The 14,766-nt window shown below is 47.5% G+C and overlaps 1 protein-coding gene across 1 annotated transcript in view; it reads left to right on the top strand.

Moving 5' to 3' along the window:
* LOC120022019 (ATP-dependent DNA helicase Q4-like) overlaps positions 1-14,766 on the top strand; it is a 32,846-nt gene that overhangs the window by 7,173 nt on the left and 10,907 nt on the right. Inside the window, exons 6-18 of the mRNA XM_038965820.1 lie at positions 110-1,347; positions 1,553-1,652; positions 3,169-3,346; positions 3,738-3,857; positions 8,043-8,207; positions 8,320-8,412; positions 8,735-8,871; positions 9,413-9,496; positions 9,802-9,990; positions 10,337-10,519; positions 13,097-13,295; positions 14,043-14,320; positions 14,598-14,735. Of these exons, the coding sequence (XP_038821748.1) occupies positions 110-1,347; positions 1,553-1,652; positions 3,169-3,346; positions 3,738-3,857; positions 8,043-8,207; positions 8,320-8,412; positions 8,735-8,871; positions 9,413-9,496; positions 9,802-9,990; positions 10,337-10,519; positions 13,097-13,295; positions 14,043-14,320; positions 14,598-14,735 (3,102 nt within the window). The remainder of the gene's footprint in view (positions 1-109; positions 1,348-1,552; positions 1,653-3,168; positions 3,347-3,737; positions 3,858-8,042; positions 8,208-8,319; positions 8,413-8,734; positions 8,872-9,412; positions 9,497-9,801; positions 9,991-10,336; positions 10,520-13,096; positions 13,296-14,042; positions 14,321-14,597; positions 14,736-14,766) is intronic.

Genomic DNA, 14,766 nt, shown 5'->3' with positions numbered 1-14,766 from the left:
AAATGCAAACTGCAATTGCTAGTTAACGTGATGATGGAGATGTGGGGAATTTGGACCTCTGCCATTTTGAATATATAATTTTTTTTCCTGCACTATAAACTGTTTCTAGGAGAGACCGGTTTCTCTGAAGAAGTCGTTCACGCCACGTCGAACACCTCTGAAGTCCTGGAAAGACGGCCAGAGCCCAAACCCTGCAGCTGGTGCTGCAGGCAGCGATACACTGTTATCCCCTCTGCTAAAGCCAGCCAACACACGTCCACACCTCCTGGCCTGTCCAGTGCAGACAGGGACAGAACACCCACAGCAGCCCTTTGAGCCATTGCCAGCCTTCACGCCCTCCAAGCTGTGGTCTCCTGCAGCGGGGGCATCCTCATCAGACAGACAGGCAGGAAGCCGGGCCCAGCAGCTCAGACAGACCTTCACCAAGAGGTTATCCTCTGTAGACAGCAGCTGGCTCGAGAGATGTCAGGTGTTTGACGAGGTGGGTGTCGCGGAGAAGCCGGTTGTGGGTAATTTGTCTCTCGCCGTGGTGTCGGCGGTAGGATCACCGCAGGCGAAAGGGGGAGGCGTTGGCGAGGGAGAGAACCCAGGACGTGCCGCCAGTTCCTTTGTCATACCTTCCATGCAGAACGAAGGGACAACTCTCCTGGGGGAGAGGGCTTCCAAGAGTACCATGCCACAGGCTCTGCCTTTTTCAGACGAGCAACAGCCCAAAATTGGTTGTGGCGTAACGTCTGCAGCAGTCCCAGCCAGTCTGCGGTCCACTGGACAACGCTCCTCATTAGGGTCTGGCTCCGGAGAAGGAAAGGATGGAGAAACCAGACCAGGTCTCAGAGGACAGGCCGAGGGCGGAACGTCAGAAGAGACAGCCGTCGGCACCACCACCGCCAAGAAATCTCGAGCAAGGGCCAGAAAGGGCCGGGTAGGAAGAGTTGAAGAGGAGGCGGAGGTGTCGACGCAGCCACCACAGCAGGCTGAGGGTGATGAGCTCAGGCCGGAGAAGAAAGGTACGAAGAAAAAGGGCAAAAAGAGGCAAAGGGACCACGACACAGATGGAGTGAACCCTGACGACACAGAGAAAGAGGGGGCGGTGAAAAAGAGGAGGAGAACCAAAAAGGTTACAGAGGCTACAGCTGATGGCAGGAGTCCCAAAAAAGCCCCCAGAGCGAGGAAGAAGAAGGCTCAGACAGGTGATGGAAATGCTAGCGAGCAGGGGAATGGTGATGTCACAGAGAAGGAAGCAGTGAAGCAGAAACCAAGAGTTCCACAGGAGAACCTCCTAGGAGAGGTGGATGAGGAAGATGTCAAAGCTGCCAGGAACAGGGGGAGCAACACTATGAGACCTAAGTGGGTGATACTCTATATTACCCTTGGACTACTAAATATTTCAACAAACAATATTATTTAGATTTACAAATTGATCTATGCACTCTTGAGAGCCCCTTTTTAAATACATATTCCTCATTGACTGTAATTGTCATAACTGTATCTTATTTTTAATAATCTAATTGTTTTGTATTAATGTGATTTTTCTTTCGCACCATCTGTCCAGACCCACCAAGAACTCGGACCCGAACTTTGTAAAGATCAACCTGAAAAATAAGTCTCATGTCAAAGGATATGCATGTAGGGGCGCTGGCCTACGGAAGCAGGTAAGGAAACAAGTACAGTTGGTACATGCAGTGCATTCAGAAAGTATTCAGACCCCTTGACTTTTTCCACATTTTGTAACATTACAGCCTTATTCTAAAATGTATTAAATAGTTTTTTTTACCTTTATCAATCTACACACAATACCCCATAATGACAATGCAAATTGTTTGCCAATGTCTAAAAAATTTAAATCACATTTACATAAGTATTCAGACCCTTTACTCAGTACTTTGTTGAAACACCTTTGGCAGCGATTACATGCTCAAGTCTTCTTGGGTATGATGCTACAAGCTTGTCACACCAGTATTTGGGGAGTTTCTCCTATTCTTCTCTGCAGATCCTCTCAAGCTCTGTCAGGTAGGATGGGGAGCGTCACTGCACAGCTATTTTCAGGTCTCTCCAGAGATGTTTGATCGGGTTCAAGTCCCGGCTCTGGCTGGGCCACTCAAGGACATTCAAGAGACTTGTCCCGAAGCCATTCCTGTGTTGTCTTGGCTGTGTGCTTAGGGTCGTTGTCCTGTTGTAAGGTGAACCTTCGCCCCAGTCTGAGGTCTTGAGCACTCTGGAGCAGGTTTTCATCAAGGATCTCTCTGTACTTTGCTCTGTTCATCTTTGCCTTGATCCTGACTAGTCTCCCAGTCCCTGCCGCTGAAAAACATCCCCACAGCATGATGCTGCCACCACCGTGCTTCACCGTAGAGATTGTGCCAGGTTTCCTCCAGATGTGACGCTTGGCATTCAGGCCAAAGAGTTCAATCTTGGTTTCATCAGATCAGAGAATCTTGTTTCTCATGGTTTGAGAGTCCTTTGGGTGCCTTTTGGCAAACTCCAAGCGGGCTGTCATGTGCCTTTTACTGAGGAGTGGCTTCCGTCTGGCCACTCTACAATAAAGGCCTGATTGGTGGAGTGCTGCAGAGATGGTTGTCCTTCTGGAAGGTTTTCCCATCTCCACAGAGGAACTCTGGAGCTCTGTCAGAGTGACCATCGGGTTTCTAATACCTGTTTTCGCTTTGTTGTTATGGGTCTAAAAACCTGTTTTCGCTTTGTCGTTATGGGTCTAAAAACTTGTTTTCGCTTTGTCGTTATGGGTCTAAAAACCTGTTTTCGCTTTGTCGTTATGGGTCTAAAAACCTGTTTTCGCTTTGTCGTTATGGGTCTAAAAACCTGTTTTCGCTTTGTCGTTATGGGTCTAAAAACCTGTTTTCGCTTTGTCGTTATGGGTCTAAAAACCTGTTTTCGCTTTGTCGTTATGGGTCTAAAAACCTGTTTTCGCTTTGTCGTTATGGGTCTAAAAACCTGTTTTCGCTTTGTCGTTATGGGTCTAAAAACCTGTTTTTGCTTTGTCGTTATGGGTTATTGTGTGTACAATTGAATCCATTTTAGAATAAGGCTGTAATGTAACAATGTGGAAAAAGTCAAGGGGTCTGAATACTTTACAGCATACAGTCCCTGCCTAGGAAGACAGTACGTGTATATATGATATCAGCACATTTTATCCTGTTTTCTCTGTTTCAGTTGACCATGGAGAAGTTCCAACTAAAGGGGGAGAGGTTTGGAGGACCAGACTCGCGGTTTAGAGGGGGAAGAGGCAGAGGAGGGTTTAGAGGTGGCTTCGGAGGGTCCAATCGTCCAGGGGACACCTGCTTCAAGTGCGGAGGCACAGGACACTGGGCTATGAACTGCAAGGGCAGAGGTGAGAGGTCACAGCACAGACAGAACATGGCGTGTGACGACTGAAGCTGTGGTGGCTAAATTGGCTTGTTTAGATGAGTGGTTCTTCAGAAACTAGTTTCATTGACCACATCACGCTTGTCTTTACTAGGCTGATGCATAAGAAATACTGTGCTAAAGCCTTTTCTTTGATGCACCTGGGGTCTGTTGAGGAAGGTGCAACATTACAGAACATTCAGTTGGAAATGTATTTTGCTCAACAGATCTGTTTCGCTGTCCTTTACATGTGCAAGAGTCATTTTCATCTTTTGAACGCTTCTCCCTACTGAATACATCCCTGTATCCTGTGAATGTTATATATTGATTCTAATATATAACCCCTATTTAACCTGTTTTACACTTCCTGTTTCCAGTTGCTGCTCCAGTAGACAGTGCTGCTGCTGATGAGGCGTCTGCGGTTGAGGAGCCCTTCGAACTGCCAACCTTGGAAGAAGTTGCCCGGGCAACGGGAACTCTGCGTTCCGAGCCTCGGGGTATGCTATTGTCACCACTTCTGGCGATGAGATCTACATTAGTGAAAATGTTGAGGCAGGCAGATTCTCCCCTCAATCTCAATCAAAATATCCCCAAGGGTTTACCCCAAATGGCACCCTATTCCTTATATAGTGCACTACTTTTGTTCTTAGCCCTATGTGCGATGGTCAAAAGTAGGGCACTATTAAGGGAATAGGGTGCTATTTGGGACATATAAACAGTGCATTCGGAAAGTATTCAGACCCCTAGACTTTTTCCACCTTTTGTTACGTTACAGCCTTATTCTAAAATGCATTAAATAAACTATTTTCCTCGTCTAGCTACACACGATACCCCATAATGACGGGAAAACAGGTTTTTAGAAAATGTTACATATTTATAAAAAATGTAAAACAGATACCTTATTTATATAAGTATTCAGACCCTTTGCTATAAGACTTGAAATTGAGCTCAGGTGGGGCATCCTGTTTCCATTGATCATCCTTGATGTTTCTACAACTTCATTGGGGTCCACCTGTGGTAAATTCAATTGATTGAATTTAGGCACACACCTGTCTATATAAGGTCCCATAGTTGACAGTGCATGTCAGAGCAAAAACCAAGCCATGAGGTCGAATGAAATGTCCGTAGTGCTCCGAGACAGGATTGTGTCGAGGCACAGATCTGGGGAAGGGTACCAAAATATTTCTACAGCATTGAAGGTCTCCAAGAACACAGTGGCCTCCATCATTCTTAAATGGAAGAAGTTTGGAACCACCAAGACTCTTCCTAGAGCTGGATGCCTGGCCAAACATAGCAATTGGGGGAGAAGGGCCTTGGTCAGGGAGGTGACCTAGTATCCAATGGTCACTCTGACAGAGCTCCAGAGTTCCTCTGTGGAGATGTGAGACTCTTGCAGAAGGACAACCATCTCTGCAGCACTCCACCAATCAGGCCTTTATTGTAGAGTGGCCAGACGAATGCCACTCCTCAGTAAAAGGCACATGACAGCCCGCTTGGAGTTTGCCAAAAGACTCTCAGACCATGAGAAACAAGATTCTCTGGTCTTTTGAAACCAAGATTGAACTCTTTGACCTGAATGCCAAGCATCACGCCTGGAGAACCTGGCACCATCCCTACGGTGAAGCATGGTGGTAGCAGCATCATGCTGTGGGGATGTTTTTCAGCGGCAGGGACTGGGAGACTAGTCAGGATCAAGGCAAAGATGAACAGAGAAAAGTACAGAGAGATCCTTGATGAAAACCTGCTCCAGAGTGCTCAGGACCTCAGACTGGGGCAAAGGTTCACCTTACAACAGGACAACGACCCTAAGCACACAGCCAAGACAACGCAGGAATGGCTTCGGGACAAGTCTCTGAATGTCCTTGAGTGGCCCAGCCAGAGCACGGACTTGAACCCGATCAAACATCTCTGGAGAGACCTGAAAATAGCTGTGCAGCGACGCTCCCCATCCTACCTGACAGAGCTTGAGAGAATCTGCAGAGAAGAATAGGAGAAACTCCCCAAATACTGGTGTGACAAGATTGTAGCATTTGCACATTTGCAAACAATTCTTAAAAACCTGTTTTTGCTTTGTCATTATGGGGTATTGTGTGTAGATGAGGGGGGAAAAAAACAATTGACTCAATTTTAGAATAAGGCTGTAAATTAACAATGTGGAAAAAGTCAAGGGGTCTGAATACTTTCCAAATGCACTGTACTTTGAAGCATCACAATAAGCTAAATAGACACAACTTAGACTTTGGACCAATCAGAATCTTCACCATACACTCACTCACTTTGTTGCTAAGGTGCATCTGTCAGCAGTGACTATTTCACCCAAGTCTGGCTCCCTTCAGTATCCCAGAACATCTGTTTTAGCAGTAGCGACATAACCTAACGTTATGACTGTAACTACTATTCCCTGAAGGAGGGAAATGAGTTAGAACATACTATGGGGAGTTGCACTCGCGACTTCAGTTGAAGGATCTACAATCACTCCTGACAAGGCCAATGAAATCCACACCTCGCTGGAAGCCCCGCCTACCACAGGTGATAAGCGTGAGGCTCGGATTCATTCTTTCAATTTAATACCGCTCTTCACCGAGCCCAGGAACGGGCGGTGCGGGGCCAAACAGATGTTGTACCTTGTTTCCCTTCTCCAGGGAACAGTAGTTTTAGTCATAACGTTACATTCCCTTTCAGTCAGTCAACGTTTGGTACAACATACTGTAGAGAAATAGAATTTCGCCCCAAGCCGACCCCAACAGATACTAAATGAAACTGCCCATGGCAGACCACCCAGACCTGACCGCGCCAGATGCGACAATCTGGGTATTACCACACAGCGTGCTGCCTAGTGACTTTCCCCTTTCCCAGCCATAAGCACCCTGTGGGCTAGACTGAGGCCAGTGACATCCAAGAGATAACCTCACAACCGTGATGTCCAACTCAACCCTTTAAACAACGCCCAAGACACTGCCAGACCCCTGGTGGAGTGGGCGTATTCACCGCTAGGTAACCTTTGCCCCCTAGCAAAACAGACAAAAAGTTTGTCACATAACCGTATATCCCGGGTCTATTCAAGGTCTCTTTGAGTAGCCTCCCATAACTGGTGGCAGAGCGCACAGCAGCTGGGTTGGGCGCAGGCAGCCACCACATACCCCACGCCCAGGCGACCACCTAATCCATCTTCGCTTCCTGCACCTCGGTCCCAGCCGAGGTACTGGCATCCGGGAAAGCAAAGTCCCCATCGGTAATTACAAGCTTCCTCAAGAATACTGCACGTCTTTTCGGGGAGATTGCCGCAGTACAGTGTCGTCTCGGTCGTTTTCTTAGTCATCTTACTCATTGCACCAGAACATTTTGAAGAATAACTAATTGTTTGTGATTAGAAAACTTATGAGAACAAGTACACACAACATCCAGGGGTGAGCAGCTGCACACAAGCCTAAGGTCACCATGTGCAATGCCAAGCTAGTGAGCATTACACATGGTGATCTTAGGCTTGTGTGCAGCTGCTCAGCCGTGGAAACACATTTTATGAAGCTCAGGACGAACAATTATTGTGCTGACGTTGCTTCCAGAGGCAGTTTTGAACTCGGTAGTGAGAGTTGCAACCGAGGACAGACGGTTTTTATGCACTTCAGCACTCGGCGGTCCCATTCTGTGAGCTTGTATGGCCTACCAATTCGCAGTTGAAACGTTGTTGCTCATAGATGTTTCCACTTCAAAATAACAGCACTTACAGTTGACCGGGCAGCTCTAGCAGGGAAGAAACTAACTTGTTGGAAAGGTGGCATCCTATGACAGCGCCAACTTGAAAGTCATTGAGCTCTTCAGTAAGGCCATTCTGCTGCCAATGTGTGCTCAATTTTATACACCTGTCCGCAACGGGTGTGGCTGAAATAGCCGAATCCACTAATTTGAAGGGGTGTCCACATACCTTTGTGTGTGAAGCAGAGACTTAAGTGGGTAAAATGTCACTGCTAAGACCAATCAGGTATGGTCCCACGGAAACGATCAACGCTCATTTTCATAGATTGGGTTACGTCCCAAATGGAAACCCTATTGCCTATAGAATGCCCTGCTTTTTACCCGGGCCCATAGTGCACTACTCAACCAGAGCCCTATGTAGGGAATAGGGTGCCGTTTGGGTCGTACATAGAGTAAAATACAGCTCCACACACAGACAATGTCCAGCGAAAGTCTGAGCGATTGCACAGGCAGAAACCGAGGCCCCTGTAAGCCTAAAAAAGTAGATGCCATCTAAAAAAGTAGATGAGCATAACAGCTCCTACACTGTCTGGCAAGGCAATGATGTCATGCTACTAAACTAACCTGCATGCCAAAAGGTCAAAGAGCTCATGCTTACCCCCCTGCAATTCTCTCACTCTGTTTTACTTCCTCCCAGTTCCCTGCCCATAACAACAACTGATTTAGGTTCAGTTTCTCCCGACTCCAATTCAAACCTCAGTCATAATGAACTCCACGCCAAAGCTGACCCCAGACCAGTGGAGGAGTAAATAATTAATGACATCTGTGTACATGAGGTCCCCCTGTCTATGTGTGGGTCCCAAATGACACCCTATTCCCTTATTATAATGCATTACTTTTGAACAGGGCCTATAGGGCTCTGGTCAGAAGTAGTGTACAGTAATAGGGTGACATTTCGGATGCATACTATGTCTATCTCATTATTACAGTGGCACCCCCCATTGTTAAAGAGGAGAATGAGGGTCTGGTGGAGAAGCAGGAGGATGGTGGTGATGAGGTCTTGTTGAATGTGATCAGGCCAGATTACGAGCGCCTGCTCCCTCCGCCCCCCATGCAGCCCCTCTACCCCCTAGGGGAGGACGGCAAAGTACAAGGTACCCCGTTTTTAACATTCAATTATTTAATGAATGAATCTAAACTAATCAATCAACCAGTACAGTATGATTTATACTCCTTTTGACTTCCAACTCAATGTTGTTTCTGCAGCGGTGCCCTCTGAAGTTAATGAAGCACTTAAAGACTTTGGGTACAAGTCTTTCAGACCAGGGCAGGAACAGGCCATCATGAGAATTCTATCAGGTATGCAGGAAGAGGATAAAACAGTGTTTCCTTTAGTTAGTACCTCAGTTAAGTGATATACACGAGAAGATGTACAGCTCCTGTAAGTTGCTCTGGATAAGAGTGTCTACTAAATTACGCCAATAAATGTAATGACTAAATGTACGTAGTTGCTTTCCCATATGTAGGTTTTTTGTTGTTTGTTACAAGTAGGGCTCCCACCCACTTTCACTCCCGGTGTGTGGTGTCTTGGGGGGGTGAGGAGCTGAACAAATGACACATTTACTTTGCAAGATAGAATAGAAGTTTATTGTCCATCGTTTTTCTATTCTATTCTCTCCAGGTCTGTCCACGCTAGTGGTGCTCTCTACGGGCATGGGCAAGTCTCTGTGCTACCAGCTGCCTGCCTACCTCTATGCCCAGAGGTCTAACAGTATCACTCTAGTGGTGTCACCACTGGTGTCTCTTATGGATGATCAGGTAACGCCCTATATCTGTAACGCCCCAGGTAACGCCCTATATCTGTAACGCCCTATATCTGTAACGCCCTATATCTGTAACGCCCCAGGTAACGCCCTATATCTGTAGCCCCCCAGGTAACGCCCTATATCTGTAGCCCCCCAGGTAACGCCCTATATCTGTAGCCCCCCAGGTAACGCCCTATATCTGTAGCCCCCCAGGTAACGCCCCATATCTGTAACGCCCTATATCTGTAACGCCCTATATCTGTAACGCCCTATATCTGTAGCCCCCCAGGTAACGCCCCATATCTGTAACGCCCTATATCTGTAGCCCCCCAGGTAACGCCCCATATCTGTAACGCCCCATATCTGTAGCCCCCAGGTAACGCCCCATATCTGTAGCCCCCAGGTAACGCCTCATATTTGTAGCCCCTAGGTAACGCCCCATATCTGTAGCCCCTAGTTATACAACACCTTATTGATACACACACTGTCTTGTGAATGTCTCAAAATAAGTCATTTGAATTAAATACTGACAGCAAATTATTTTGTCTCCTTAGCTTTCTGGACTCCCATCCAAGTTGAAAGCGGCTGCCATTCACTCCAATATGTCTAAAAAACAGAGAGAGGTTGCCATTGAGAAGGTACTGTTATCCTCTTTCAATCCGCTTAGAGTATAGTTTAACTATCTAGGCCTAAACCTTAGCGTTTTCTGTTTTTGCGTAATGTTTAACTGCATTGAGCATTTTTGTTTCCTGCATTAGACTTCTATAGCTGTCAGTGATATTTTTTGTTATTCATTGTGTGTGTGTGTTACCTCCAGGTGCACATTTGTATGTATTGTGTGATACCACTACAAGGATGTCAGTCATATTTGCTAATGTTAATGTCTTATCTATTGTGATCTGCATTACGACAAAGTTTTCTGCTTTGTGTGTGTGTCCTCCAGGTTAAGGCAGGTGAGGTCCATGTCCTGCTCCTGTCCCCTGAGGCGTTGGTAGGTGGAGGTCACTCTGGCTCTGGCTGTCTTCCCCCAGCTGACCAGCTCCCCCCGGTGGCCTTCGCCTGTATCGACGAGGCCCACTGTGTCTCAGAGTGGTCACACAACTTTAGGCCCTGCTACCTGCGTCTCTGCAAGGTGAGCTCTGATGACCACTTCATTCATATTTATCTTTATCTATCCTAACCCATCATTTGGGGGACACTTGTATTAAATGCAAAGGGAGTTTTTTCCACAGCACTTGCTTCTTTAGAATGAGCCTGTCTCTCACCATAGCTGTAGATGGCTAGCCATGCGTGCCGTTCTACCCCTCAGCGTGGATGTGCCCTGTACGTCTCTTTGACCGACTGGGTTTTAATCTGGGTTGTCAGTGCACCACAAGACTGTTAGCTTGCTGAGCTAAAGACCTAGATCCTCGGGTCTTAGGCAAGATTACTGAACACACGAGCATGGTTCACCAAACCACCTCCGTTCCATCTCCTAGGTGTTGAGGGACCGTCTGGGCGTGCGTTGCCTGTTGGGTCTGACTGCCACCGCCACCCTGTCCACAGCCCTGGACATCGCTCAAAACCTGGGCATCGCTGACCAGGATGGTGTTGCTGTCCGCTCAGCCGCCGTGCCTGACAACCTGCAGCTGTCTGTCTCCATGGACCGAGACAAAGACCAGGTAGGATACATGCCAATCACTAGACTAGGACCAGGTAGGGTACATGCTAACCACTAGACCAGGACCAGGTAGGATACATGCCAACCACTAGACTAGGACCAGGTAGGGTACATGCTAACCACTAGACTAGGACCAGGTAGGGTACATGCTAACCACTAGACCAGGACCAGGTAGGATACATGCTAACCACAAGACCAGGACCAGGTAGGGTGCATGCCAACCACTAGACTAGGACCAGGTAGGATACATGCCAACCACTAGACTAGGACCAGGTAGGATACATGCTAACCACTAGACTAGGACCAGGTAGGATACATGCCAACCACTAGACTAGGACCAGGTAGGATACATGCTAACCACTAGACTAGGACCAGGTAGGGTACATGCTAACCACTAGACCAGGACCAGGTAGGATACATGCCAACCACTAGACTAGGACCAGGTAGGATACATGCTAACCACAAGACCAGGACCAGGTAGGGTACATGCTAACCACTAGACCAGGACCAGGTAGGATACATGCCAACCACTAGACTAGGACCAGGTAGGATACATGCCAACCACTAGACTAGGACCAGGTAGGATGCATGCCAACCACTAGACTAGGACCAGGTAGGATACATGCTAACCACTAGACTAGGACCAGGTAGGATACATGCCAACCACTAGACTAGGACCAGGTAGGATACATGCTAACCACTAGACTAGGACCAGGTAGGATACATGCCAACCACAAGACTAGGACCAGGTAGGATACATGCCAACCACAAGACTAGGACCAGGTAGGATACATGCCAACCACTAGACTAGGACCAGGTAGGATACATGCCAACCACTAGACCAGGACCAGGTAGGATACATGCTAACCACTAGACTAGGACCAGGTAGGATACATGCCAACCACAAGACTAGGACCAGGTAGGATACATGCCAACCACTAGACTAGGACCAGGTAGGATACATGCCAACCACTAGACTAGGACCAGGTAGGATACATGCCAACCACAAGACTAGGACCAGGTAGGATACATGCCAACCACAAGACTAGGACCAGGTAGGATACATGCCAACCACTAGACTAGGACCAGGTAGGATACATGCCAACCACAAGACCAGGACCAGGTAGGGTACATGCTAACCACAAGACCGGGTGCAGGTAGGATACATGCTAACCACAAGACCAGGACCAGGTAGGGTACATGCTAACCACAAGACCAGGACCAGGTAGGATACATGCTAACCACTAGACTAGGACCAGATAGGATACATGCTAACCACAAGACCAGGACCAGGTAGGGTGCATGCCAACCACTACACTAGGACCAGGTAGGATACATGCTAACCACTAGACCAGGACCAGGTAGGATACATGCTAACCACTAGACTAGGACCAGGTAGGATACATGCCAACCACAAGACCAGGACCAGGTAGGGTACATGCTAACCACTAGACCAGGACCAGGTAGGATACATGCTAACCACAAGACCAGGACCAGGTAGGGTACATGCTAACCACAAGACCAAGACCAGGTAGGGTACATGCTAACCACAAGACCAGGACCGGGTAGGGTACATGCTAACCACTAGACCAGGACCAGGTAGGATACATGCTAACCACTAGACTAGGACCAGGTAGGATACATGCTAACCACAAGACCAGGACCAGGTAGGGTGCATGCCAACCACTAGACTAGGACCAGGTAGGATACATGCTAACCACAAGACCAGGACCAGGTAGGGTACATGCTAACCACAAGACCAAGACCAGGTAGGGTACATGCTAACCACAAGACCAGGACCGGGTAGGGTACATGCTAACCACTAGACCAGGACCAGGTAGGATACATGCTAACCACTAGACTAGGACCAGGTAGGATACATGCTAACCACAAGACCAGGACCAGGTAGGGTGCATGCCAACCACTAGACTAGGACCAGGTAGGATACATGCTAACCACAAGACCAGGACCAGGTAGGATACATGCCAACCACAAGACTAGGACCAGGTAGGGTACATGCTAACCACTAGACCAGGACCAGGTAGGATACATGCTAACCACTAGACTAGGACCAGGTAGGATACATGCCAACCACTAGACTAGGACCAGGTAGGGTACATGCTAACCACTAGACCAGGACCAGGTAGGATACATGCTAACCACTAGACTAGGACCAGGTCGGATACATGCCAACCACAAGACCAGGACCAGGTAGGGTACATGCTAACCACTAGACTAGGACCAGGTAGGATACATGCTAACCACAAGACCAGGACCAGGTAGGATACATGCTAACCACTAGACTAGGACCAGGTAGGATGCATGCCAACCACAAGACCAGGACCAGGTAGGGTACATGCCAACCACAAGACTAGGAGCAGGTAGGATACATGCTAACCACTAGACCAGGTAGGATACATTCAAACCAAACACACAAACAATGGAGTTTCCAATTTAATCCAATTTCATTGGTTCCATTGTGCCAGGAAAGCCCAATCAAGCACAGCTAAAGTATTTGAAAGAAAACAAATAGAATTTGAACCCAGGTCTGATACTGTGTGTCCTGTCTCCTGTCCAGGCCCTGGTGTGTCTGCTGAAGGGAGAGCGGTTTGGGTCTCTGGAGTCCGTCATCATCTACTGCACCAGGAGAGAGGAGACGACCCGTATATCTGCCCTGCTCAGGACCTGCCTGCAGGGGGTGCTGTTGAAGGAGTCTAACCGTACAGCGAGTCAGGAGGCAGATGACAACCCTGTAGGGAAGAAGAAGAAAGCTTTGGGTACCTGTCTGTCTGGGTTTGGTTGGAGCTGGGTTGATTGGGATGTTATATTTATAAACTGGGTGTTTAGAGCCCTGATTGCCTGACAGCCGTGGTATATCACCGTATACCAGGGGTATGACAAAACATTTATTTTTACTGCTCTAATTACATTGATAAACAGTTTATAATAGCAATAAGGCGCCTCGGGGGTTATACTCTGATGCATTGTGCTTAAGAACAGCCCTTAGCCGTGGTGTGTATGTATTTATATTTAACCTTTATTTAACTGGGCAAGTCAGTTAAGAACAAATTATTTTTTTCAATGACGGCCTAGGAACAGTGGGTTAACTGCCTTGTTCAGGGGCAGAACGACAGATTTTTACCTTGTCAGCTCGGGGATTCGATCCAGCAACCTTTCCGTTACTGGCCCAGCGCTCTAACCACTAGGCTACCTGGCCGTATATCACACCCCCCCGTGCCTTATTGCTTAAATATTTTATTGGGATGTTAATATTCACAGAAGTCTAGCTAAAGGGCCAAATCCTGTCTTGAATTATATGTTGATGACAATGGTAGAACTTTGGAAAATTGACATTTTGCCTTGCTCTGATGCCGTTGTCAAAAAGTCTCATCAATGTGCTAGGATCAGTTTTCTCTTTTAGATCATATGGAATCAGATTATATAGATATGCTAGACCAACTTTCCTACTCTGAGATGCTTTGTGACTACGGGCCCTGACACCTCTCTCTGCTGTGTGCCCTCAGCCAGGAAGAAGATCCGTAAGCCTCTGAAGTGGATGGCTGAGTCCTACCATGCCGGCATGTCGTCCTCTGAGCGCCGTCGCGTCCAGAACAACTTCATGTGTGGCGAGCTGCGCGTGGTGGTCGCCACGGTAGCCTTCGGCATGGGCCTGGACAAGTCGGACGTGCGCGGAATCGTGCACTACAACATGCCCAAGAGCTTTGAGAGCTACGTGCAGGAGATCGGGAGGGCAGGGAGAGACGGGGAACCGGCCCACTGTCATCTCTTCCTGGATCCTGAGGTTCTGTTTCCTCTCACCTTTTTCAGTCGTTATTTATTTCATAGTGTTTATTTACTTTTCATCCAAATTCAAATGTGTTTTGATGACAATGTCTAAGTAATAGTTAAGGGATGAATTGATACTTGGTGAGTAGTGAACAGTCGCTGTGCTACAATACTTTTGTTTGAATTATTAGGTTATTCACAAATAAATCTATTATTCAATAGAGTGCCAAGACATATGATGTGTATGCTCATTATGTTGATTAATCCTACGTTCTTGCCTGGTGTTGTTGTAGGGAGGGGACCTGCATGAGTTGCGTAGGCACATCTATGCGGATACGGTGGACTACTATACTGTGAAGAAGATAGTGCAGAAGGTGTTTCCTCCCTGCAGGTGCAGACAGATCCACCAGAAACAGCAGGACCTAGCCAGGGTAATGTTGGTATACTTACATAGTCATTTCT

Source organism: Salvelinus namaycush, chromosome 27, assembly GCF_016432855.1.
Source record: "Salvelinus namaycush isolate Seneca chromosome 27, SaNama_1.0, whole genome shotgun sequence".
NCBI classification, from domain to species: Eukaryota; Metazoa; Chordata; class Actinopteri; order Salmoniformes; family Salmonidae; genus Salvelinus; species Salvelinus namaycush.
The sequence above is the reverse complement of the archived record's forward strand: the minus strand, read 5'-3'. Positions and strand labels throughout refer to the sequence as shown.